The sequence below is a fragment of the Mustela erminea genome, chromosome 9 (assembly GCF_009829155.1).
Source record: "Mustela erminea isolate mMusErm1 chromosome 9, mMusErm1.Pri, whole genome shotgun sequence".
NCBI classification, from domain to species: Eukaryota; Metazoa; Chordata; class Mammalia; order Carnivora; family Mustelidae; genus Mustela; species Mustela erminea.
The window spans coordinates 68,012,785-68,040,504 of NC_045622.1; the positions used below are offsets into that span (position 1 = coordinate 68,012,785).

A 27,720-nucleotide genomic window follows, 5' to 3' on the forward strand; every position below is an offset into this window, starting at 1 on the left:
AGGAAACCTACTTGGGGCAGCTGGGTGGCACAGTCAGTTAAGCATATAACTCTTGGTTTTGGCTGAGGTTGTGATCTCAGGGTAGTGACATTGAGCCCTGTGTGTGTTAGGCTCCACACTCAGCACAGACTCTGCTTAAGACTCTCTCTTCCTCTCCTTTTGCCCCTCTCCCTGCTTGTACTCTCTCTTTTTCTCTAATAACTAAATAAATCTTAAAAAAAAAAAAAAGGAGACGTACCTTAGTATGTACAGCTCACAGGTATATGAAAAGGTGCTCATCATTAATAATCAGGGGAGTGAATGAAAATCCAAACCACAATGAGATGTGTCACCTCACACCTGTTAGAATGGCTGTTATCAAAAAGGCAAGAGGTAACAAGGGTTGGTGAGGATGTGGAGAAAGGGGAACACTTGTACATTGTTGGTGGGAATGTAAATTGGTACAGCTACTGTGGAAGACAGTATGAAGGTATCTCAAAAAATAAAAAATAGAACTACCATATGATCAAGCAACCCCTGCTGCTAGGTATATATTCAAAACAAATGAAGACAGGATCTTGAAGAGATATCTGCACTCACATGTTATGTGCAGCATTTTCAAAATAGCCAAGATAGGGAAACAACCTAAATATCTATCAACAGGCAATAGATTAAGAAAATGTTGTATATTACATATACATAGACACACAATGGAATATTATACAGTTTTTAAAAAGAAGGCCTATCATTATAAAAATATGGACATATCTGTATGTCTATTATATCTATATGATGTTATATATATCTACATGTTTATAGATATAGATACATAGACAGAAATATCTATATAAGGAATTCCATTTATATGGGATTGTGGCAGAGATTTCTAGCTTGTCACCAAAAACCAATGATTTCCTAGTAAAGAGTTATCACTGAAAAGGATCTACCTAGCCAGAAACTACATTTTCCAACTGCCCTGTTCCATCCCACTTTACAATATTAAGTATAGTTATATGACAATGTTATAGTCAATGGGATGTGAAGAGATGTCACCTTTCCAATCCTGGCTGGTAAAAACTTCCCACATGACATTCCTACCTTTTTCACTTCTAGCTAACTAGAGACAATCCCACTATTAACCATGGTAGAAATAGAGGCCCTAGCCACTCTGTTGACCTATTAACCTGCCTAGTAATATAACATTCCAGTGATGTTACATGAATAAGAAATAGAAGTCCAAGATGGTTAAGCAATAGGAGGGAGACCTTAATTTCATCTGGTCCCAGGAATTCAGCTAGATAGCTATCAAATCATTCTGAACACCTGCATACTCAACTGGAGATCAAAGAAAAGAATAGCTGTAACTCTACAAATAGAAAAGTGACCACTTTCTGGAAGGTAGGATGTACAGGGAAGTAAATCGAGCTGATAGTTGGGAAGATAGATGGCGTAAGGAGGGAGCTTCCGTCAGCCAGCTTATGGCATGTGATAGGGCAATGGAGCACAAAATTAGAACTTTTAGAAGTCTGCATAGTGAGGGACGTTGCTCAGGCTGCTAAGCAGGGATGGAACCCCAGCGGGGGCAATGTGGTTTCGGGACCCTCAGGGTCACATGAAGACTGAGGTTGCCTGAGTGCATCAGAGCTCCCAGGTATGAGAGAGGAGAGTCAACCACAAAGAATGAGTGTGGGCTTTGAGCTCGTGGTTGCCATAAACCATGATCCCCTCAAAGAGCAGGGGCCCAACAAGCAGCAGATTCAGGGAGACTCCATTTCCCTCCCCAGGAGGAACAGCGTAGGATCACACCACAGGAGACTGCTGGGTTTGGAGACTCCAAACAGGGCCATGTGCCAGAGATAGAAATGGTCTGTCATAGGCCAGGTGCGCACAGAGTACAGGTGGAGGCCAGGGAGATGGGAGGGATTGACTATTTTTCTCTGCAGGTACAGTGAAGAGTGGGATGCCAAGCTTTCCATTCTGGGGCCAGAGATTGGGAAGCTGCCATTTTCATTCTCATCTTCTAATCGGTATAGAAAGCCTTCAGGGAACAAAGGGCACACAGAGCAAACCTGAACAGATGACTTAGCCTGGACCCTGGCAAGGGTGGTACAATTCTACCTCAGGCAAAGATACTTAATCAATGCAACAGGCCCCTCCCCCAGAAGATCAGCAAGAACATCCAGCCAAGACCACATTTACGGATCAATGAGTACTGCAAAACTCCAGTGCTAGGGGAATACAGCACATAGAATTCTTGTTTTTTTAAATACAGCACATAGAATTCTTGCTTTTTCACCTGTGATTCTTTAGTCTTTCGACTTTAATTTTTGTTTTAATTTTTTTCTTTCCTTTTTCAACCAATTTCTTATTTTATCAACTCCGTTTTAAAATCTTTTTTAATTTTCATTTTTACAGTTATATTCTATCCTTTCATTGTACTTAATCTTATTTTTGTACATATATAAGATTTTCTTTCTTTACAATTTTGAGATGTAATTTCTTCTAATGAACCGACCAAAGTACACTCAGGAGACAGAATATTGCTCTGTTCTGTGCACCTGACTGTTTATATCCCTTCCTTTTGTTCTCTCATCTTTTAATTTCCATTTTTATAGTTACGTTCTATCTTTTCATTGTATGTAATTTTATTTTTGTACACGTGTAAGTTTTTCTTTCTTTACAATTTTAGGATCTAGTTTTCTAAAAGACCAAAATACACACGAAATCCAGTGTATTGCTCTACTCTGCTCTCCTGTCTGATTATATTCTCTCTCTCTTTTTTTTCTCCCAGTTTTACATCTCTTCAAATTTGTATAGTTTATATTTCTCTGGGGTCATTATGCCATTTGTTCTCTTGTTCATCTATTTTTCTCTGGACATAATGACAAGACAAAAAAAAAAAAAAATCTCACCTCAAAAAAAAAAAAAAAAAAAAAGAACAAAAGGCAGTACTAACTGCCAGGGACCTAATCAGTAGGGACATAAATAAGATGTCAGAACCAGAGTTCAGAATAATGATTATAAATAGACTAGCTGGGCTTGAAATAGCATAGAAGACACAAGAGAATTCCTTTCTGAACAAACAAAAAAACTAAAATCTAACCAAGTTAAAATCAAAAAGGCTATTAATGAGATGCAATTAAAAATGGAGGCTCTAACTGCTAGAATAAAGGAGATAGAAGAGAGAGTGATATAGAACACCAAATGGTGGACAAAAAAGAAGCTGAGAAAAAGAGAAATAAACAACTACTGGATCACAAGGGGAGAATTCAAGAGATAAGTGATACCCTAAATTGAAACAATAGTAGAATAATTGGGATCCCAGATGCAGAGGAAAGAGAGGGGGGCAGAAGGTATATTGGAGCAAATTTTAGTGGAGAATTTCCCTAATCCAGGGAAGGAAAGAGGCATCAAAATCCAGGAGCCATAGAGAACCCCCAACAAAATCAATAAAAATAGGTCAACATCCTGGCATCTAATAGTAAAATTTACAAACCTCAAAGACAAAAAGAAAATCATGAAAGCAGCTTTAAACAAGAGGTCTGTAAACTATAAGGGTAGAAACAGTAGATTGGCAGCAGACCTATCCACAGAGACCTGGCAGGCCAGAAAGGACTGCCATAATATATTAAGGGTGTTAAATGAAAAAAGTATGCAACCAAGAATACTTTATCCAGGTAGAACGTCATTCAAAATAGAAGGAATGATAAAAAGCTTCCAGAACAAGCAGAAACTGAAAGAATTTGTGATAACCAAGCCGGCCCTACAAGAAATATTAAAAGGAACCCATAAGCAAAGAGAGTCCAAAAAGTAACATAGACCAGAAAGGAACAGCGACAATATACAGTAACAATCACTTTACAGGTATTGCAATGGTACCAAATTCCTATCTTTTGATAGTTACTCTGAATGTAAATGAGCTAAATGCCCCGATCAAAAGACACAGGATATCAGATTGGATAAAAAAAAAACAAGACCCATTGATATGCTGTCTGCAAGAGACTCCTTTTAGACCCAAAGACTCCTTTTAGACCCAAAGACAGATTTAAAGTGAGGGGGTAGAAAATTATTTATCATGCTAATGGACATCAAAAGAAAGCTGGGTGGAAAACCTTATACCAGACAAATTAGATTTTATTTTTATTTTTTTGAAAGATTTTATTTATTTGACACAGAGCGAGAGATCACAAGTAGTCAGAGCAGCAGGCAAAGAGAGAGAGGGGGAAGCAGGCCCCCAGCTGAGCAGAAAGCCCGATGCGGGGCTCAATCCCAGGACCTGAGATCATGACCTGAGCAAAAGGCAGAGGCTTAACCCACTGAGCCACCCAGGTGCCCCAGACAAATTTTATTTTTTAAAGATTTTATTTATTTATTTGACAGACAGAGATTACAAGCAGGCAGAGAGGCAGGCAGAGAGAGGAGGAAGAAGCCTCCCTGCTGAGCAGAGAGCCCAATGCAGGGCTCGATCCCAGGACCCTGGGATCATGACCTGAGCCAAAGGCAGAGGCTTTAAGCCACTGAGTCACCCAGGTGCCCCGACAAATTAAATTTTAAACCAAAGACTGTAATAATAGATAAGGAAGGACACTATATCATAAAGGGTCTGTCCAACAAGATCTAACAATTATAAATATATATGTCCCTAACTTATGAGCAGCCAATTATATAAGCCAATTAATAACAAAATCAAAGAAACACATGGATAATAATACAATAATAGTAGAGGACTTTAGCACTCCCTTCATTGGAATGTACAGATCATCTAAGCAGAAGATCAACAAGGATATAAAGGTTTTGAATGCCACACTAGACCAGATAGAATTCACAAATATACTCAGAACATCATCCTAAAGCAACAGAATGCATATTCTTCTCAAGTGCACATGCAACATTCTCCAGACTAGATCACATTCTGGGTCACATATCAGGTCTCAACTGGTACTAAAAGATTGAGATAATTCCCTGCTTATTTTCCGATCACAATGCTTTGAAACTGAAACTCAATTGCAGGAGGAAATTTGGAAAGAACTCAAATACATGTAGGCTAAAAAGCATTCTACTAAAGAATGAATGGGTCAACCAGGAATTTAAAGAAGAATTTTAAAAATTCGTGGAAACAAATGAAAATGAAAACACAACCATTCAAAATCTTTGGGATGCGGCAAAGGTGATCCTAAGAGGGAAGTTTATAGCAATACAAGCCTTTCTCAAGAAACAAGAAAGGTCTCAAATACACAACCTAAACTTACACCTAAAGAAATTGGAGAAAGAACAGCAAATAAAACCTAAACCCAGCAGGAGCAGAGAAATAATAAAGATCAGAGCAGAGGGGTGCCTCAGTGGCTCAGTGGCTTAAGCCTCTGCCTTCAGCTCAGGTCATGATCTCAGGGTTCTGGGATCGAGCCCCGCATCAGGCTTTCTGCTTGGCGGGGAGCCTGCTTCCTCCTCTCTCTCTCTTTGCCTGCCTCTCTGCCTACTTGTGATCTCTCTCTCTCTCTGTCAAATAAATAAATAAAATCTTACAAAAAAAAAAAAAAAAAAGATCAGAGCAGAAATTCATGAAACAGAAACCAAAAGAACAATAGAACAGATCAACGAATTCTTTGAAAGAATTAATAAGATTGATAAGCCCCTGGCCCAACTTATCAAAAAGAAAAGAGAAAGTACCCAAATAAAGAAAATCACGAATGAAGGAGGAGAGATCACAACCAATACTGAAGAAATATAAACAATTATAGGAACATATTATGAGCAACTGTATGCCAACAAATTAGACAATCTGGAAGAAATGGATGCATTCCTGAAGATGTATAAACACCAAAGCTGAACCAGGAAGAAATATAAAACCTGAGCAGACTCATAACCAGTAAATAAATTGAAGCAGTAATCAAAACTCTCCCAACAAACAAGAGCCCCAGGCCAGTGGCTTCCCAGGGGAATTCTACCAAACATTTAAAGAATAATTAATACCTATTCTTCTGAAGCTGTTTCAAAAAATTGAAATGAAAAGAAAACTTCCAAACTCTTTATATAAGGTCAGCATTACCTTGATCCCAAAACAAGACAAAGACACCACCAAAAAGGAGAATTACAGACCACTATCCTTAATGAACATGGATGCAAAAATTCTCACCAAAATACTAGCCAACAGGATCCAACAATACATTAAAAGGATTACTCACCACAACCAAGTGGGATTTATTCCTGGGCTGCAAGGGTGGTTCAACATTCACAAATCAATCAATGTGATACACTACATAAATTAAAGAAAGTATATTTTCCCCATTCTCAATGGGGAAAGATGGAGACTTTTTCCCCTAAGGTAAGGAACATGGCAGGGATGTCCACTCACCGCTGTTGTTCAACATAGTTCTAGAAGTCCTAGCCTTAGCAATCAGACAAAAAGAAATAAAAGGCATCCAAATCAGCAAAGAAGTCAAATGCTCACTCTTTGCAGATGACATGATACTCTATGTGGAAAACCCAAAAGACTGCACCCCGAAATTGCCAGAACTCATACAAGAAATGAGTGGCAGGATATAAAATCAGTGCACAGAAATCAGTTGTATTTCTATAAACCAACAATGAGACAGAAGAAAGAGAAATTAAGGAGTTGATTCAATTTACAATTTCACCAAAAACTACAAGATTTCTAGGAACAAACCTAACCAAAGAAGCAAAGGATCTGTACTCAGAAAACGATAGAATGCTTATGAAAGAAATTGAGGAAGATACAAAGAAAAGGAAAAATGTTCCATGCTCATGGATTGAAAGAATAAATATTATTTAAATGTCTATGCTACCTAGAGCAATCTACACATTCATTTCAATCTCTGTCAAAATACCATCAACTTACTTCACAGATCTGGAGCAAATAATCCTAAAATAATCCTAAAAAAACCCTGAAACGAGAAAAGACCCAAAAGCCAAAGGAATGTTGAAAAATAAGACCAAAACTGGTGACATTACAATTCCAGACTTCGAGCTCTTTTACAAAGCTGTAATCATCAAGGCAGTATGGCACTGGCACAAAACCAGACACATAGATCAATGCACCAGAATAGAGAACCCAGAAATGAATACTCAACTCTATGGTCAACTAATCTTCAACAAAGCAGGAAAGAACATTCAATGAAAAAAAGACAGTCTCTTCAACGAATGGTGTTGGGAAAATTGGTCAGCCACATACAGAAGAATGAAACCGGACCATTTCCTTATACCACACACAAAAATAGACTCAAATAGATGAAGGACTTCAATGTGAGACAGGAATCCCTTCAAAATCCTTGAGGAGAACACAGAAAGCAACTTCTTTGACCTTGGCCACAGCAACTTCTTGCTGGACACATCTGCAAAGACAAGGGAAACAAAAGCAAAAACGAACTATTGGGACATCATCAAGATAAAAAGCTTTTGCACAGTAAAGGAAACAGTTGACAAAACCAAAAGACAACTGACAGAATGGGAGAAAATATTTGCAAATGTTTTATCAGATGAAGGGATGATATCCAAAATCTATAAAGAACTTATCAAACTCAACACCCAAAGAACAAATAATCCAATCAAGAAATAGGCAGAAACGTGTACAGAATTGCTGCAAGGAAGACACCCAAATGGCCAACAGACACATGAACAAATGCTCAACATCACTTGGCATCAGGGAAATATAAATCAAAACCACAACGAGATACCCCCTCATGCTAGTCAGAATGGCTAAAATTAAATACTCAGGAAACAACAGATGTTGGCAAGGATGCAGAGAAAGGGGAAACCTCCCACACTGTTGGTAGGAAATTTGGTGCAGCCACTCTGGAAAATACTATGGAGATTCCTCAAAAAGTTTAAAATAGAGCTACCCTACAACCCAGCAATTACACTACTGGGTATTTACCCCAAAGACACAAATGTAGTGATCCGAAGGGGCACCTGCACCCCAATGTTCATAGCAGCAATGTCCACAATAGCCAAACTATGGAAAGAGCCCAGATGTCCATCAAAATATGAATGGATAAAGAAGATGTGGTATATATGTATACACACACGCACATACACACTCACACACACACACACCCATTGTATATATACAATGAAATATTACATGGCCATCAAAAAAGAAATCTTGCCATTTGCAATGATGTGGATGGAATTAAAGGGTATTAGGCTAAGCAAAGCAAGTCAGAGAAAGAGAATTATCATTTGATCTCTCTGATATGAGGAATTTGACAGGCAGAGCAAAATATTTTTATGAGAAGTCTAAAATCCAAATAAGAAGTTGCAGTACCTCAGAGAAGCACAAAACTGAGAACAGCCACATTGAAATGGGAGCCATGAAAAACTCAGAAAAGAATTAACATGTTCCATCATCATGCTCCATGTTCCAAGATGCCTGTTTGAGATTCTGCAAACAGCACTTCTACTTCACCTGCTTCAAGCATTTGGAGAAGGAGGATCAGGACAACCTTTCCACTTGTCCCCAGTGTCTTGATATCTCTTGGATCCAGAGAATCCAGACTAACATGGTCCTGAGGAAATGGGTGGCTGAAATCAAAGTGATGATGTCTTTGATAAGCAGGTAGTGCTGGATGTGAGATTCTCTGTGAGTCTGATTCTGGATCTACCCACAACCAATGACTTGCTCATTTTCTCATAATGACATACAGAACACGGGAGGTGGGTAGATCCAGATGAGACCACCAGAGAGTGCCAAAACATTCATTTCTGTTTTTGTGTCCTGGGGTCCTCCTGCTTCAGCTCTGGCTGCCACTATAGGGCGTAGAATTTGGAGAAACACTGGAATGGGCTGTGGATGTTTGCTGTGGTTCTGGGTTGTGAGCCTCAAGCAGGGACATGAAGTCACTGTCAACACAGACACTGAGAACATTCTCCACATAAACCCAAACTTAAAGAGGTGGGGATTTTCCTGGACTGCAACCTGAAAGACATTTCATTTTTCAGTTGCACTTGTGGTTTCCAGGTACACACCTTCATAAATATATCTTCCCCAGAACCTCTTCATCTACTTTTCTATCCTGGGATCCTAAAAGACTGTGAGAATGTACAACCCATGAAGATCTGTGCCATGGAAGCTGCAGATGTTGCAATCTGGCCATAGTCCTCTCAAGGAGATGTGATCTTTGTCCAAAAAGAAGAGCATATAGAATGAAACTGATAAATCATACATTCTTGAACTCCTCTAATAGTACCAGGAGTTTACATAGTTGAGGAAACTATCCAATTGGTTTTACCAAAAAGGAAATTTTAGGATAAGAATTACAAAATTAATCATTGATTTTAGAACCTGACTATTCTAATTATTGGGCTCTGCTTGGGATGAAGTTGAACTAGACCCAACAGGCCCAGTTTAAGGTCAGGTTTTTTCTTCCTTCAGCATGTCCTTGGAGGGGCCACCTCCATGAATGGCTGCTTCAAAATGGAACCAAGGTCTTGTTTCTGTCAAGTTCTGTGTAGTCTGTGTTGGATACTCACAGGTCCAATCCCTGAAGGCTTGGGAAGAAAGTTTTCCTGTGTCTAGACCATGTGGGGAGGAGAATGACAGTGCTGGAGACATTCAAAGGGACACATTATCCAATGATTAAATTAATCAATTGTAGAAAGTCATGGAAGAGTCACTTGTGTGCCCCCATCTGATACTGACCTTTCAGGGACTAAAAATTGATTCAAAGAGCAGAGTAAAGCAATTTTTCACTCCCTAAAAGTGATAAACGAACCTGTATTTCCATGGGAACTTAAGATATTATCTTTAAAATTATCTACAAAGCTATGGGGAAATAAAAAATCATTTGATAGGGATGCCTGGGTGGCTCAGTCAGTTAAGCATCTGCCTTCAGCTCAGGTCCTGGTCCCAGGGTCCTGGCATCAAGCCTGGCACCAGACTCCCTACTCAGTGGGGAGCCTGCTTCTCCTTCTCCCTCTGCCACTCCACCTACTTGTGCTCTCTCTCTCAAATAAAATAAAATCGTTTAAAAAATTGTTTAAAGATGGTATTTGGAGCACTGTCCATATTTAAAAATAATAAAGTTCCAACATAACATTTTGTCATACAAAAAATTAGACTCCAGAACAATAAATACTTAAAAGTGAAAGGTAAAACTCTATTTTTTTTAGTATATGTGCTGCCGAAGCGAGCACTGAAACTCTAAAGCAGATATAAGAGATAGCTTTGTGACCTAGGATTGTGGAAAGACTTCTTCAGTAACACCCCAAAACACAAACACTAAGTGAAAAATTGATGTATTTGTGTTCATCAAAATTAAGCATAGAGTTAGTAAATACATGATACACTGGGAGAAAATATCTGTGACATTGAAAAGCAACAAGGAATTTGTATTAGAATCTGCAAAGAACTCAACATTAATAGGGCCAGAAAACAAATTAAATATTGGCAAAAATATTAAAAATAAAAGTTCACAGACAGGGAGGCCCAAGTGGCCAAAATACAGAGCAAAGTTCAATCTCAGTACTAATCAGAGGTAGGCAAATTAAAACAGTAAGTTATCATTTACCATCAATATGACAAACCTTTTTATAAATGTATATACTTCCAATTGCAGGTGGAAATAGGCAGAAATGCCTTGTTCTTCTAGTGGAAATAGAAACTGCACATGTGATTCACAAGCAGTCTTAAAAAGCTTGTTTGTGTATCAGGATTCCACTGGAATTCTCACACAGTTCCATCAGGGGACAAAAATCAAGAAGAGTCATTGAGGGGGTGCCTGGATACCTCAGTTGGTAAAGCAACTGACTCTTGATCTCAGCTCAGGTCTTGACCACAGGGTTGTGATTTCAAGCCCTACCTTGGGCTCCATGCTGGGCATGGAGCCTACTTTAAAAAAAAAAAAAAAAAAGGAATATTCATTGAGGCTTGACACTACCAAGGGGCTGGAGGCACTGTCCACACCACCTCTTAGTGCTTGTTTTTGTATTAGTAGGCTGGAAAAGTAAAACTACATTACCCAGACCCCTCTGCAGCTGAGGTCCCGGAAGAGGTTTAGGTTCAGCGGATTGTATGCACTCCTGTGAGATTGGGCAGGCTTAAGTAAGGTGATTCTGTTACTTCTCCCTTTCTGCTGGCAAGCACTGTTGTGGAGGGATTAGATTTTGTTGTGCTAGTGCTAGCAGATCCCAGCAGCAAGGCACACTAGAGATCAAGAAATGAAGTGCTTGACATTGTTTTTCCTGGGGTTGGTCATAGCAGGTACAGCTTGTTTCTGGAATAGCAGTAGAAGCATCTGCCTCCTGATCAGGGCAGTCTCAGGATATTATCATTCAACTACTGACATTAGAATAGAGCAACTCTCTTGATAACTTTGTGAGTTTTTCCTCCAAGTTTAATGAAGAGTCTATTTTCATCAGCCTTCTCAATGATTTTGTTACAAATCCCTTCCTATTTTTTTTTTTTAAGATTTTATTTATTTATTTGGCAGACAGAGATCACAAGTAGGCAGAGAGAAGGGGAAGCAGGCTCCCTACTGAGCAGAGAGCCCAATGTGGGGCTCGATCTCAGGACCCTGAGATCATGACCTGAGCCGAAGGCAGAGGCTTAACACACTGAGCCACCCAGGTACCCCCAAATCCCTTCCGATTTAAACCGTAGATTTTGTTCTCTGCTTTTAAACCAAAGCCTTGTTGATTCCACCAGGATGCCCAGCATTTGTTAATACTCTTCTCCATTTTGCAAAATTTGCTTACCATTTCAGTCACATCTCAATTATTCTCTACATCAGTAAGATCTGTTCCCTTCTCTGTGTATCATTGTTTTGCATTCCACAAGTAATATTGTAAGTACTTGCTTAGATCTCTGCTTTCCTCATTCAAACATGAATTCTTTGAGGCCAGGATGGGATCTTAGTCCTCAGTGACACAAGGCATACTTTATTTTTTTGAACACCTTTTTAAGTATATTTATTTATTTTTATTAGTAATCTGTATACCCAATGTAGTGCTCAAACTCATAACTCTGAGATCAAGAGTCATGTAGTCTACTGACTGAGACAGCCAGGGGCCCACACAAGGCACATTTTCATTGCACATGGAGACGTTGAATTGGACAGCACAGAATATAGAACATTCCCATCATCACAGAAAATTCTGTTGGACAGCATTGATCGAAATAGAACAGTGTTCTGTGTTATACACTTCTGGAGTATCTTGTACTTTTCTTTCATAGTGCTTATCAAAGCTAATAATGAATTAGTGTCTGTCTTTCCTACTAAATTGTAGGCCCCATTAAGATAGGAATTGTGTCCATTTTGCGTACCAGTTTATGTCCAGTGTCTAATTCAGTACATGACAAATAATGGACACTAAATTGACATTTGTCAAATAACAAGTGAATGAAATTATATTCTAACAAGCGCAAAAATTCTGTTCTTTGCAATTTGGGATCTAGACTAGTGTATAGACAAATGCTTTTTCAAGTTTCAGATGACTTTATGCCTTTCCTTGCTGAGCATTTCTTCTCCTGAAATGAAGAGACAATAGTATCCAGGTAGTGGGGATCTGGGGACCTAGTACTTTGGTAATATTAAAAGGATGATGTTCAAATATGGGAGTGAGACATATGATTGAAAAAACATCTTGCATTATTCTTCCTACCCAAGATCAATTTAAACATTTTGGTATTACTCATAACGCCAGAGAGAGAGAGAGAAATACTCAGCTTCATTTATTTAAAATTATGATCATTAAATTTTTATTTTGCATCATAAGATGGGAGAGAGGTTAAAAAGTGCAATTTTATTCTTTTATAAATTATGCAAAAACATACTTTAAAAAGAATAAACAATAGAAATAGAATAATTAAAAGAGCTTTTAAATGAATTAAAGTAGAATCAAAATAATCAATTAAATTTCAGCCATCATGGCTAGCAATGGATTAGATGTAAATTTTGATGTTTATTAAGCTTAAGAGCTTGAAAATATTAGCAGCATGTAATATTGTTGCCCTATGCTGTTTACAACAGTGCTCTGGTAAATCCATAGTCACTGGGATTTAGCTTTAGTTAATACATCCACATCAGCTTTGTCTGCTTCTCCAAGACTTTTTTGATGGTTCTCAACCAGGACGTTGTCTTCCTTTTTCCGGGGTCTCTGGGACCCAGCATCTCTGTGCACTATTGGAGCTCCAAGGGCAACAAAGTTGTGCACATCCTGCAGCTTCTTCCGCAGCCATTCCACCCTCTCCATGGAGCTCAGGTGTTTGCCCAGATTATGCATGAACTGTATCTCACTCACAGATCTCTTCCTGGAGGGAACAGAAACAGGAAGGACCACTCCATTAGCTCTCCCCTTCCTGATCATAAAGCCAACCTCAGAAATCCAATTCCCATGCCCTCACCATGCAGAAGAGATTACAATACTTACTTAACAGGTTTCCCATCCGATTTTGCAAGAAAACAAATTGCAAACATGACAATCATTACTTTAACCATGTCTTTTGTAGACATCATCTTCACTAAAAGGAAAAGGGAAATGGAAGTATTTAAAAATATTTTTAACATGCCAAACTGTCAATTAAATTTATAGTTAGTTATCCTTACAACCATACAACTGTGCAGAGTGTTACAACAACTAATTGAATTGGTTTTCACGAAAGACTTTTTAGAATTGGCCTCTTTTATTTTACAGATATATTAGTATATATTATATACTTACATAATTTGACTTAGAAATTAGATGAGTTTTACTTTCTTAAGTATCTTTTTGAGAGTTTTGTGCAAGTTTTAATATATGAGTTTTAAGCCACATGAGGAATGAAGTCTTCCTTTTTAGAATTTCCTCCCACATTTTATGTTGGTTATAATTAAGTGCTTATAATTTACTTGAAAATGCTCTTTCTCTCTCTCTTTTTAAAGATTTTATTTATTAATTTAATAGAGAGTACAAGTGGGGGCAGGGGCAGAGGGAGAGCAAGAAGCAAACTCCTTCCGGGCAGGGAACCCGACCAGGGCTTTGTCCCAGAACCTTGGAAGCTAAAGGCAGGTGCTTAACCAACTGAGCCAACCAGGCACCCCAAAAAATAGCTAATTCTCTTGACCAGATGCATTGCTAACATTGTTTATTTACTTAGCAAATTTCTTTTTTCATAAGTCAACTTCATTTCAGGCACTGCAATAATAACCATAAATACCAACTTAATAGGCTCTGATTTTGAGATTTTTAATGAATTCATGTACACTTCTGTCATTAAAAAGAAGGTGTGCGTGTATTTTAAAATCATCTAATTAATTACTTGTTTACGGATTTAGAAACTTGGCTCCATATAGAATGCTGTCTATTTTTTTCAGCTTTTTTTTAAAAGATTTTATTTATTTATTTATCAGAGAGAGAGAGAGCACAAGCAGAGGAGTGGCAGAGGGAGAGGAAGAAGCAGGCTCCCCACAGAGCAGGAAGCCCGATGCAGGACTTGATTCCAGGACCCTGGGATCATGACCTGAGCCAAAGGCAGCTGCTTAACCAACTGAGACACTCTAGCATCCCTCTTTTTCAGCTTATTTTATTAGTAATTTGTTAGAGTTTAATTGTTGGCACTTTCCTCTTTTGCTCATAAAGCTTTTCATCTCTAAATAGAATAGTCTTACCTTAATCTGCATTTCAGTAATTGCAAAGCCTATTATTACAGAAGTGCTTTTTCTTAACGCTTGTTAAGAAAATGTTCTCCATGTTAACATACACAGGATGGCTGTGTACTTGTATTTTAAAGGGAAGTCACATACGAAACGTTATAATCTACTACATTTATTTTCATTCTGCAATATAAAGCTCCTGATGGAGCAACAAATGAAGACTCTTCAGTGGCTTATGCTAGGAAGAGGCGCTAGAGGATAGGAGCATTTGTATCTAGCCCTACTTTGTCACATTCACCTAGTGACTTGAAGACATCTCTCCTTGGCTTCCTTGTTCTTAACAAAGGGAAGAGCTTCATATAAGAATGCCATGAAAAAGCAAAGGAACAGTTATAAAACACCCTTAAAATTCATGTATAGTCTTTCAGAATAGCAAATTTGGAAAGATTTTATGTAAAGACATTATCTACCAGTAAAACTGAATTTTTCCAACTACAATGCACAGATTTGAGATTTCTATGAGTCATAAAACAGTCTAGATAAGGATATTCTGCAGGAAAAATGAATTTTAACACAACTTAATACATTTATATTGGTTATTTAAATCAGAATTACTCATTCCTCACTAGACTGTTTTATTTCAAAATTTCAGTAAGATATCATTAGAGCATATCCTGCCAAATTTTAATTATTTTTGTGTAATTTCAGATGAATTTAGAAAAAGCAAGACATCTTGAAAGACTTGAATGACTTAAGAGCATTTTAGCAGCATACATTTATTTTGTAATGTGGCATTATACGTTAAGAGAATTCAAACTGTTCCTTAGTAATTTCCCTTGAACAAAGAGCATTTTTTTGGAAAATAGTACATATTATATAAGTGCTCAATTATGAAAAAAAATCTCCAAAAAAATCTCAAATGAAATTGAAAAGAGAAACTAAAGATTACTCACCACACTATGTCTTGTGACAAGATCTTTCAGGTGTATTGGCAGCTGATGCTTTCTTGAAGTTGAATCAGCTTGTGAACAGCTTGTAGACCCTCAGGTGTGACTTTTATATATAGGTCTTCCACTCACCAAGAGCAGCTTTTTTTCTTGTCACAGATGAAGTCACGGCCAGTTCTCTGGATTGTAACTATAGGTTCAAAGTCACACACACACACCCCCATTGGGCGGTGCTCATTCCTCTTAAATATTAAATAATTGGATATTACAAGGAAAACAACGTGGGCCTGGGAAAAGGTTTTACGCAAAGATTTCTAACAAATATTGAATTATAATTCTGACTGGATTAATGAATTTGCATTCTAAGAAAGACTGATTTCAAAGATTTATAGTAAAGTTATTGTTTGAAAGTAAAATCTGGAAATAAGTGTATTGGTTATAACCACACTATTGTTATAATTATTGTGAGGATTATAAAGAATCACATTATGTTATTCTTAGTTTATAAGCCATTTTCAATCAATCCACATTATTCCTGGTCATCTTTCAAAATAAAAACAGACATAGTGATTTTCTTAAAGGAAGTGTTAAAAAATTTTTTAGAAAATGCTTGGTATGTAATTAATTTTAAGGCTTTAAACATGAAATTACTTTAAAATTCATTTAACTTAAATTTCACTTATGCATTTTAATTTGCAAGGAAAACACTTGCTAAGCACTATCTGCCAGACTTCATATATATCATCCCATGAAGTCTTCACAGCCATCCTTTAAAGTAAATACTGTTATTAACCCAACATTCACATGAGGAAACTAAGGATTGGAAAGTGGAGAAGATGGAATTCAACAAAGGTCTTTATGACTTCATTCTGATTCTTGCTATCTCAGTTTCCCCCTAGAAATGTAGATCTTCTTTGCATTCTAGTCTTTAATTAGCCTAGCCTTTTTCAGCCTCTTTGCCCACGGTTTGGGTCTTAACTCTCAGGTTTCCCTGTTGTTGATTATGGACCTGCCCCAAAATCTAACGGAGGCATAGTAATGCCACCTGTCTGACTTCAAATATTGCTACAGCCGAGTCTCCAACTATTAGTTCAAAACCCCTTGAATGCCCTGGGTGTATCCAGGGTTCACTTAGGTGGCTTGCTTTCCGACTAATGTCCCAGCATTAGATATGTTTTCTTAGCTCTGGTCCTATCCAGGCTGCAGGTTATCCCCTTTCCTGTTAACCACTGCCAAAGTTTGACTCTACATCAGGCACAAGCCTGTCCAAGTTGGGACAGTAACTGTACGGAGTCTAGAATGAGCAATATATATTAATCCTCTTCGCTGGACAAACCTCACCTGGAACGTTATGTCCAGACTCCATTTTAGAAGTGCTACAGGCAGGGGCACCTGGATGGCTCAGAGGGTTAAAGCCTCTGCCTTTGGCTCAAGTCATGATCCCAGGGTCCTGGGATCGAGCCCCGCATCAGGCTCTCTCCTTGGTGGGAAGCCTGCTTCCTCCTCTCTCTTTCTGCCTGCCTCTCTGCCTACTTGTGATCTCTCTCTGTCGAATAAATAAATAAAATCTTAAAAAAAAAAAAAAGTGCTACAGGCAAACTGCAACGTGACTAGAGGATATGAGCCAGGTTGCTGAAAAGTCAGAAGACCTGACATATGAGAAGCAGTGAATGAAACTGGAAAAGTCTGGAAAAGACTTGGGGTGACCATAGATAGCTGCTTTTAATTTTTGATGGCGCGATCACAAGGAAGGAATATTCACTGTTATTTAAGGAAGGAAGAACTGGTTAAAGATTACAAGAAGGCAGATTTGAGGTGAACTTGGACATTTTAATTTTAAAATAAGGAATCAAGGGGCACCTAGGTGGCTCAGTAGGTTAAGCATCTTAACCCCTGATCTCAGCTCAGGTCTTGATCTCAGGGTCATGACTTCATGCCCCACATTGAACTCCACGCTGGGTATGCAGCCTACTTGAAAAAAAATAAAAGAGGGAACCAAATACCTTCTTAAGTAGTGAGTTCCCCCACACCTCAAGTGTTCCAGTAAAAGCTACATGAGCATTTGTCAGTATAGAGATTCATACATAGCGGAGGGTTGAATAGGCAACCAAGAGATCCCTTTTGGCTATAAGAAATCCATGATTTTGGTCTTTTTGAAGATCTCTTCTGACGCCAAGTCTACATGTGATGTTTGTGTACCACTTTTTGGTTATGTACTGTTGAGAGAAGGGAGACTTGAAAATGCAAATGATTTTATAACCACATTTTCATTGTTATTAGAACGCCATGTTTAACATTTTAATTTGTAAAATTTTCCCACTTCTTTGGGTAAGTTTGACATAATACACAGCCTTCCAGAAGTAATGCAATTAGTACTTTTACTGTGTTCCTCCTACTGCAAGTAAATAAGAATAAATTTTTCTATTAAAGACATCCACAGTATTAAACTCGTTTTTCAGACAAATAAAGCAAACAATTTAAACAGTGTTCACTTGCTGAAAAAATGCATTGCGTATCTACTATCAGCTAAAAGCTATGTTAAGCACTAGATGATTGAGACATGATCTCTGCTCTCAAGTTTAACACATAATTACAATATGATGTGATAGGTTTATAATAGAGGCATGATTAAGGGCTTATACAAGCACAGATGAAGAAGTGACTAAATTTCCAGAGTTGTTGGAAGCTATTTTACAGAAGCTGAAATGTTCCCCAGGATGACTGAGTTTCCCACCAGAGGTGAAAAAGAACAGAGGGAACAGCATGCCCAGAGGCATGGAGACAACGAAGACTGAATATATGGTAGTAGAAGAAGAGGGGGTTTGAGGGAACACCCTACAGAAGGTCCTTAGGCACAAGCTGCGGATGGCATTTGTGTTTGTGATGACAAGTTTTATCTAGTAGTCCTTACTAAATTCATGCCTGTTAATATTTTTGTGTCTCTCAGATTTTTTAAAGGACTTTCTGACCTTCCCACCAAGAAGAGATACCGCTGCCAAGACTTGACACATTGTTTATCTGAACCATCAGAGTCTGGGACTGCAGTCATTAGATAGAAGGACATTATTTAAGAAATAAGAGGGCTAGGGGCTATGTGGGCCCTGGAGGCTGATGTCACATTGACAGAAAAGCTGAGCACAGCTCTTTGCTTTGAAAAGCTCAGCCCTTTCTTAGTGCTCTCCAGTTCTCTGAAACCAGAATCAGACCACCTACTGAATTCTTCACATTTGGGAAAGATAAAAGGACCATGTGTTTCCTTTTACATTACAGGAAGTTTAATTTAATTTTATTATTTTGATTTTATTTTTATTTATTTGACAGAGAGTGAGAGAGATCACAAGTAGGCAGAGAGGCAAGTGGGGGCGGGGGAAGCAGACTCCCTACTGAGCAGAGAACCCAAGGACCCTGAGATCATGACCTGAGCGAAGGCAGAGAGGCTTAACCCACTCAGCCACCCAGGCACCCCAGGAGGTTTAATTTTAGAGTGATACTTTTTACTTCTGTTTGTGCAATAGGAATTAGTATGGCTTTGGGGACTCGGCGCCAAGAAGAAATTTCCAAGGCCAGGAAATCCATCTATAGTTCTCCTGAACCTAGGTGTCTATCGATGGTGTCTATACCATCCTTTTGCTTTAAATTCCTGCAGGGATGTTGAACTACTGAGCTCTTTTTAAAATTGTTTTAGTATTGAAGTGGACATACAGTGTTATATTAGTTTCAGGTGCCCAACACAGTGATTTGACAGTTCTATTCATTTTGCAATGTTAACCATGATAAGTATAGTTAGTCACTATCTGTCACCATACACCATTATTAGAATATTACTGAGTATATTCTCTATGCTTTACTTTTCATCTCCATGACCTATTTATTTTAGAATTGGAAGTTCCTATTTTTTAAAAATATTTATTGAGAGAAAGAGAGTCCAAGTGCAGGTGGGAGAGGCAGAGGGAGTTGACTCCACACTGAGCACTGAGTCCGACAAGGGCTCCATCTCACGACCCTGAGACGGTGACTTGAGCGGAAACGGAGAGCGGGATGCTCAACTGACTGACTGCTCCACTCAGGCACCCCAGAAGTTTGTATTACTTAATCCAATTTCACCTATTTTACCCATTCCCCCCCAACAACTACCAGTTCGTTCTCTGTATTTATGAGTCGATTTCTGTTTGTTTATTCATTTGTCCTGTTTATTAGATTACATTCATAATTGAAATCATATGGTATTTGTCTTTCTCTGAGTTATTTCACTTGTATATAATATCCTCCAGGTGCATTCTGTCCTAAATAGCAAGTTATCATTCTCTTTTCTGGCCGAGTAGTATTCCATTGTGTATATGCATGTGTGTGTGTGTGTGTGTGTGTGTGTGTGTGTGTGTGTGCATACCACATCTTCTTTTTCCATTCATCTATCAATGGACAATTCAGATGCTTCCATATCATGGCTATTGTAAATAATGCTGCAGTACACATAGAGGTGCAGGTATCTTTTTGAATTAGTGTTTTCATTTCTTTAAAAACCCAGCAGCAGAATTACTGGATCATATGGTAATTCTATTTTTAATTTTTTGAGGAACTTCTGTACTGTTTTCCACAATGGTTGCACCGATTTACCTTCCCACCAATAGTGTAAGAGGGTTCCCTTTTCGCCACACCTTCACCAACACTTGTATTATTTTGTGTTTTATTTTAGCCATTCTGACTGGTGGGAGGTGATATCTCATTGCGGTTTTGATTTGCATAATGTTGAGTGATATTGAGCATCTTTTTATGTGTCTCTTGGCCATCTGGATGTCTTCTTTGGAAAAATGTCTATTCAGGTCCTCTGCCCGTTTTTAATTGGATTATTTGGGGGGTTTTGGTGTTCAGCTGTATAAGTTCATTACAAATTTTGAATATTTAATCCTTATCAGATATATCATTCACAAATATTTTCTCCCATTCAGTAGGTTGCCTTTTTGTTTTGTTGACGGTTTCCTTCACTATGCAAAAGTTTTTTTATTTTCATATAGTTCCAATAGTTTATTGCTACTTTTGTTTCCCTTGCCCGAGGTGGCCTATCCAGAAATACGTTGCTAAGACACTGCCTATGTTTTCTTTTAGTTTTATGGTTTCAGGTCTCACATTTAGGCCCGTTTTTTGTTTTTGTTGCTGTTGTTCTTGTTGTTGTTTTTCCCCCTTAGGTTAAAGTATCTTAACTTTTCAGATCCCATTTCCAGATCTCAGAGTAGAATATTGCCTTCCCTCCTTTGAGTTATGAGCTTTCAGCTATGAGCTATCATCTGTGAAAGGGTTTTGCACAGAACTGGCATTCCAAAAAATGCATGTTGAAACTAAGTCTGAAGGGAAAGTGTTCCCTGCCCTGAGGGTCTATCTCACTCCGGGAGTCCCTGTAATAAACGTGGAGAATATTGAGCACCTGGGCCCAATCTGCTCTCTGCCTCTAAGATCTGCCAGCCCCTGCAAGTGCAAAGAATTCTGAGGCAGTAGGCCTCAGTAGCAAGGCTGTTCATAAAATCCACTCTGAATTTGCTAATTTCACAAGGAATTGTAAAATTTAAACTAATCATTTTAGTTTAAGATTCATTTAAGACTAATCATATATTTGCATTACTGGTCATAAAATGTGCTGAATGTGATTGGAGAGTGGACTCCTACGCAAGTTAACAAACTGACAGATGGCCTCAGAAGGTACGTTCTTCTCACATACACCGAGCAGCACCATGCAGTAGCAATGCTCAGGACTTGAATATGAAAGATGAAGACAACTATTAAAGCTCTGGCCCTCACTAGTTGCACAATCCAGGATTAGTTTTATTTTATAGTACAACTTTAATTTCCACTCAAAAATAAATAAAAATTATCCCCATAGAGTTATTGTGAGGATCAAATAGAATGATGTATATCCGTGCACTTTGTCAATTGCATACATCGTCTTGACTAAAACCATAATTAACAATAATAACATTGTTTTGGTGAATCCTGCTAAAGTGATGTATTTCCAGTTTGGAGATTTCTGTGTCCTTTCTAAGCCGAATGCAGGGCATTTCAAACACCACAGAGCTGCTCTAAAGGCTACACCTAGAATGTTGTTGACTTCATCTTTCAACAATGAAGAGAATCTTCAGTATTGCTTAACTCAACAACTGTCCAGAAGAATGCTCTAATGGGTGCAAAGAGAGGCAAGAAAATGAGATTCTGTATTTTCCCTGCAGAGAAATTCTCCAGATGTCTAGGGCATGAATAAAGTATTTAAAAATTCACTATGAAACTTAATTCCAAATGTACTCATGTGGTTGGTTAGTTTGTGAAATCACCTAGAGGGAAGATCACAGGGGAAAGAACAGTAGATGTCGACTCACAAGACCTGAGTTCAGATCCTGACATTACTAGGGTCACCGGATTCAGCAAATAGAAACACAAGACACCAGTCAATAATAACATATTGTATACATAAAAAGTTTTATTAAGAGGATAGATCTCTTCTCAAATGTTGTCTGCACAATTAAAAAAAAAAAAGAATTTGAAAAATGCCACAGGACACCCAGTTATATATGAATTATTTCTAATTACCTGTGCATATGTACACTGAGATAAAAGCAAATAGTGTACGGGACATACTAATGCTAAAAATTATTTTTGTTTATCCAAGATAAATTGTAAGTATTTAATTATAAATTATATATTATATATATAACATATAATATATATAATTTATATGTAATTATAAATTATAAGTACATTATAAGTACATACCTCTTTAATCATATTTCCCTGAATATTGACTTGTTCTCACTGTTTCCTGTTTTGCAGAATTCTTATATGAAGTTTCTTACAGTTTATGCTCCAATTACATTGCAACACAGCTTCTATATCCAAATTATTTTGTTCTTTTCTGCCCTGAACACAGTAATGAGAAAACATGCTCAATATTATCATATGAGCTGGTATCCTGAATATCTACTGAAATAAACTCAACAATTCTGAGAACTCCTCTTCAATTTGATTTGTTGAAACATACCATACCTACAACGCCATCCATCTGTCCTGGCAGGAACTGCTTTTCCACTCTTCAGGATTATCAGTGACTTTAAACCTGTTGACCACTGATGAAAACAAAACAAAGCAAAACAAAACACAATGTCATCAATCGTGATTCCCTTCCTCATCACTACACATACTGATTTCCCTTGTCCCCCCTCTGGATGGGTATTTGGGAATATCCACGTAAAGCAATCAAAATCTTCAAGGGAGTAATCCATTTGAAAAATAGCTCTGACAAGTGCCATAATCATTGTCCACTTGTCCACTTTGAGTGGGAATTTCTTTTCCCGCTCATAAACAATGTTGTTCCTTTTAAGAACAGGTACTTAAAGGGGTCTAATTCTCATCAACTCTTTAATATATTCAATAAGCCCTTTTTAACAATGGAGAACTTTAATAACACTGTTTGCTCTTTCTTTTTTTAATTTGCATAAACTTTCTGTTAAAGAAATATTGACAACCATGAAAAAGAAATAAGTAGGCTTCACTCAATGAGTATTTAAAAAGTCAAGAATTGGGGGAAACTTTTCTTCAGAAAGTATAATTTCAATGCATCAAATAAACTGAGGATTCTTTTTGTTAAACAGAGTCAATGGGTTTTTAAATGTAAGAGAATTAAATAATACCAAATGCCAACAGAATCAAAAAATAATTTAATCATTTAGTTTGAACAGAATAAGTACTGGAGGTTAGGTGGCCATGTCTATCCTAATCATGGTCCTGGGGCTGGCTGTCCATTTAGCAAGGGCTGTGGATAGAGGCAACTTTCCTTAAAAGGGGCTCTATCGCTTCTCGGCCTTTTGGCTAAGATCAAGTGTCCTTAAAAGGGGCTCTGGGCAAGGCAGTCAGTAACATAAATCTCTACCTTATAGAATCAACCCATGCATCAAAGTATTTGCTTTAAAAAATATTTGGGAGGGGGAACAGAACTCCCCACTCCTTAAGTGTGGAGTGACTCCTTCCAAGGAATACAGTATAGAAAGGGGGAGAAAGAGTAGCTTTTAGAAGAAACCTGAAGAACATTACCTGTGATCAAAGTCAACATCAACAGTGTAAGTCATGTTGATAGAATATACCCTTGATATTATGTGATGAAAATGGCATTTACCTCTGTAATTTTGTTCCCCAAAACCCATATCCCCAGTCTAAACATGAGGAAACATGAGGCAAATTCTAATTGAGGGGTATCCTACAATATACCTGACCAGTACTCCTCAAAACTGTCAAGTCATCGAAACAAAGAAAGTCTGAGAAACTGTCACAGCCAAGAGGAGTCTAAGGAGACATGATGACTAAATGTAATATGAGCTGGTATGTCCTGGGTGGGATCCTGGATCAGAAAAAAAACATAAACAATGAATCCTGTTACACTGAAAAGAAATTAAATTAAAAAAAGAAAAAAGAAAAAAAGACGTTAGGTAAAAACTAAGGAAATAATGGACTATGGTCTTTAGTTAATTGAAATGTATTAATGTTGGCTTTTTAATTATGACAAATTACCATACTAATATAACATGTTAATAGCAGGGGAAACCATGTGTGTGTCGGGGGGCATGGTATAGTGGAACTCTGTGCTAACTGCTTAAATTCTCTGTAAATCTAAAACTCTTCTAAAAAATCAAGTCCATCAATTTAAAAAAAATTCAAGGAGATATAGCAGGCAAGATAAATAAATGAGTGTAACTGTCAGGAAAAAAAAAAAGCTCATGAATTGAGAATTAGAGAGGTGACTTAATACAGCAAAATTCAGAGGGAAAGTTTTTTTTGTTTTCTTTTGTTTTTTTATCTACTGTCACTTTCCACAGCACTTTAGACTACACATTGTCTTATTTGGTTCTCACAGTATCTTAGAAGTAAATATTGTTCTGGTCTTAAAGTGAAGCTTAGAATTATGAAATTACTGGTTCAAGTTTACTCAACTAGTGAGGGGACATAGCGAGAGTTTACATCTGTGTCTCTTACATCCATGGCTTTTTCCTCAATGTCAAACTGTAGAGAATAAAGGTCCAAAGAGTGAAAGTGGGGTAGGTGAATGGGTGAAATAGGTGACAGGGAACAAGAAGGCATTTGTCGCAATGAGCACTGAGTAGTGTATGGAAATGCTGACTCACCAAATTGTACACCTGAAATTAGTATTATACTGTGTGCTAACTAATTGGAATTTAAATAAAAACTTTTTAAAAAAAAAGAATGAAAGCAGGAAATTCAACCCAAAACATATCTGTTAAGGTTGAGGTCCTGTGTTGGAAGGTATGAGATTATAGAGAAGGACAGTCAGAGACCCTGACCTTGAGGAATATATGCTCTAGTTGGGGAGACAGAAAAATATGATTTGCGATAATACTTGGTCCACTGAAGTGGAGAGGAGAGGCAGATGTGGCTGTTAACATGTACCCAACCTTATTCCTGCAGGTGCTAAGAAATTTCAAGGTCAGACTTCTACACTTCTATGCAATCACTGCAGATTAGAAGATAATTTCTTTTTGCCTGAGGGAGCATTTAAGGATAGGCATCTTGGTTTCTTTCTGGTTGTAAATAAGATGACACACAGAAATGATAAAGAGGTCAATCTTTTATCTAGCATAAAGGTCTCTGTCTATAGTTTTTCAGCTGTGAATGCTTTCCTCGCCACTACATAGTTCAGCTGACATTCTGATTTTAAGCTTGGGTTCAGCAAAAGACTCCAAACTTTCATTAATTAGATTGCAATAATATAATAATAGTTATAGAGCACCTACTAGATGGCAGGGATTGTTCTAAATGCTATATACACATTATCTCTTTAATCTTTACAACAATCCTAAAGCGGGACTATTTTAACCTGTATTTTGCAACTCAGAAATTTTAAACATAAATAAGTTTAAAACTTGTCCAGGGTTACCCAAGTATAGTGACAAGGATACAATTTGAACAAAAGAATATGACCCCATAATCCATCTTATAATAATTATGGTATATTGCCCACCTATGCACCCCCCAAACACACACACAGACACACACACTGAAACAGTATAAAAAAAAAGTGTGTTCACTACACTATAATTTATATGTGAGGAAATTTAGTTTCTCTAATTTCTAAAATTGTTTTGGTCTTCTCAAGCTCCCTAAGAGCTAATTAGCAGGAGCATAAAAATTCTGAATTTCATTTAGTTTAAAAATGAGTTCAGTTATGCACCATCAGCAAGCAGGATTTATTTCCAGAATGCATAGTTGGTTCAACATACAAAAATCAATGTACTCCACCATATTTACAGAATTAAAAGAAAAAAAAACACATAATGATCTCAAGTGATGCAGAAAAAGCATGTCATAAAATCCAATAACTTTTCATGATTTAAAAAAACACTCAACAAACTAGGATCGAAAGGAAACCACTTCAGGACAGTGGTTGGCACAGCCCGTTGGGCATCCAACTCTTGGTTTTGGCTCAGGTGATGGTCCTGGTGTTGTGGGATCAAGCCCTGCATCCAGCTCCACACTGGGTGTGGAGTCTGCTTGGGATTCTCTCTCCCTCACCCTCTGTCCCTCTGACTCATGCTCACTCTCTCTAAAATAAATAAATAAAAATCTTTCGAAAGAAAGAAACATAATAAAAGCCATATATGAAAAACACAGAGCTGACATCATACTCAATGATGAAAGCTTTTCCTCTAAGATCAGAAACAAGATAAGGATGTTGACTTTCATCATTTCTATTCAACATAGTACTGGAAGTCTTAGAGCTATTAAGCAAGACAAAAAATTAAAAGCAGCTTAACCATAATAAGATAATAAAGATAACATAATCAGATAGACAACATAATCATGTCTGTAGAAAATCCAGAAGATTACACGCATATGCACGCAAACATACAAACACAGTTAGAACTAATAAATTCATCAACATTGCAGGATACACAATTAACACACAAAAACCAGTCGCACTTATTTACACTCACAGTAACAATCCAAAAAGGAAATCAAGAAAACAATTTCAGGGCGCTTGGGTGGCTCAGAGGGTTGAAGCCTCTGCCTTTGGCTCAAGTCATGATCCCGGCGTCATGGAATCGAGCCCTGCATCAGGCTGTCGCCTTGGTAGGAGCCTGCTTCCTCCTCCCTCTCTCTCTGCCTGCCTCTCTGCCTACTTGTGATCCCTCTCTGTCGAATAAATAAATAAAATCTTTAAAAAAAAAAAAAAGAAAACAATTTCATTTATAATAACATTAAAAGAATAAAATACATATGAATAAACTTAACCATGAAGGTGAAAAACTTGCATAGTGATAGCTACAAAACAATGCTGAAAGTAAAGACACCAATAAATAGCAAGACATCCCATGGTAATGGATTGGAGACTTAATATTGTTATGATGTCAATACAACCCAAAGCAATCTCCAGACTCAATGCAATCCCTACCAGAAGTTCAGTGACATTTTTGCAGAAATAGAAAAATCCTTCTAGGGGCACATGGGTGACTCAGTCGTTAGGCGGCTCTCTTTGGCTCAGGTCATGATCCCAGGGTCCTGGGATTGAGCCCTGAATCAGGTTTCTTCCCTGTTCTGCGCGAAGCCTGTTTTTCTTGCTCCCATTCCCCTTGCTTGTATCTCTCACTGGATCTTTCTCTGTCAAATAAATAAATAAAAATACTTTTTAAAAAATCCTTCTCTCTCACTGGGTCTCTGTCTGTCAAATAAATAAATAAAAATACTTTTTTAGGGGCACCTGGGTGGCTCAGTGGCTTAAAGCCTTTGCCTTTGGCTCAGGTCATGATCCCAGGGTCCTGGGATCGAGCCCCGCATCAGGCTTTCTGCTCAGTGGGGAGCCTGCTTCCTCCTCTCTCTCTCTGCCTGCCTTTCTGCCTACTTGTGATCTCTGTCTGACAAATAAATAAATAAAATCTTTTAAAAAATTTTTTTAAATCTTTTTAAAATTCATATGGAATCTCGAGGGATCTTGGATAGCCAAAATAATTTTGAAAAAGAAGAACACAGTTGGAAAACAACAACTTCTGATTTTAGAACTTACTACAGAAGTATGGCAATCAACACTGTATGGTACTGGTTTTAATGACAGAAATGAAGATCAATAGAATTGCATAGAGAACACAGAAATAAATCCTTGAATACATGGGCAAATGACTTTTGACAAGGATGCCAAGACAATTCAAAGGGGGAAAGGACAATCT

The 27,720-nt window shown here is 37.7% G+C and overlaps 1 protein-coding gene across 1 annotated transcript; it reads right to left on the reverse strand.

Moving 5' to 3' along the window:
• Nucleotides 1–12,898: 12,898 nt before the first annotated feature.
• PTH (parathyroid hormone) lies at nt 12,899–15,591 on the reverse strand. Its single transcript, XM_032360419.1, has 3 exons — nt 15,518–15,591; nt 13,363–13,453; nt 12,899–13,243 (listed from the first exon to the last, which is right to left on the reverse strand). Exons 2-3 carry the CDS (start codon nt 13,446–13,448, stop codon nt 12,982–12,984), a joined length of 348 nt encoding a protein of 115 aa, XP_032216310.1. The 5' UTR covers nt 13,449–13,453; nt 15,518–15,591; the 3' UTR covers nt 12,899–12,981.
• Between the last annotated feature and the right edge of the window lie 12,129 nt (nt 15,592–27,720).

Coding starts and splice junctions, on each gene's coding strand:
- PTH (XM_032360419.1), bottom strand. CDS start 13,448: ATGATGTCTACAAAAGACATGGTTAAAGTAATGATTGTCATGTTTGCA. Junction 13,244..13,362: donor TCGGATGGGAAACCTGTTAA/GTAAGTATTGTA, acceptor TGTTCCCTCCAG/GAAGAGATCTGTGAGTGAGA.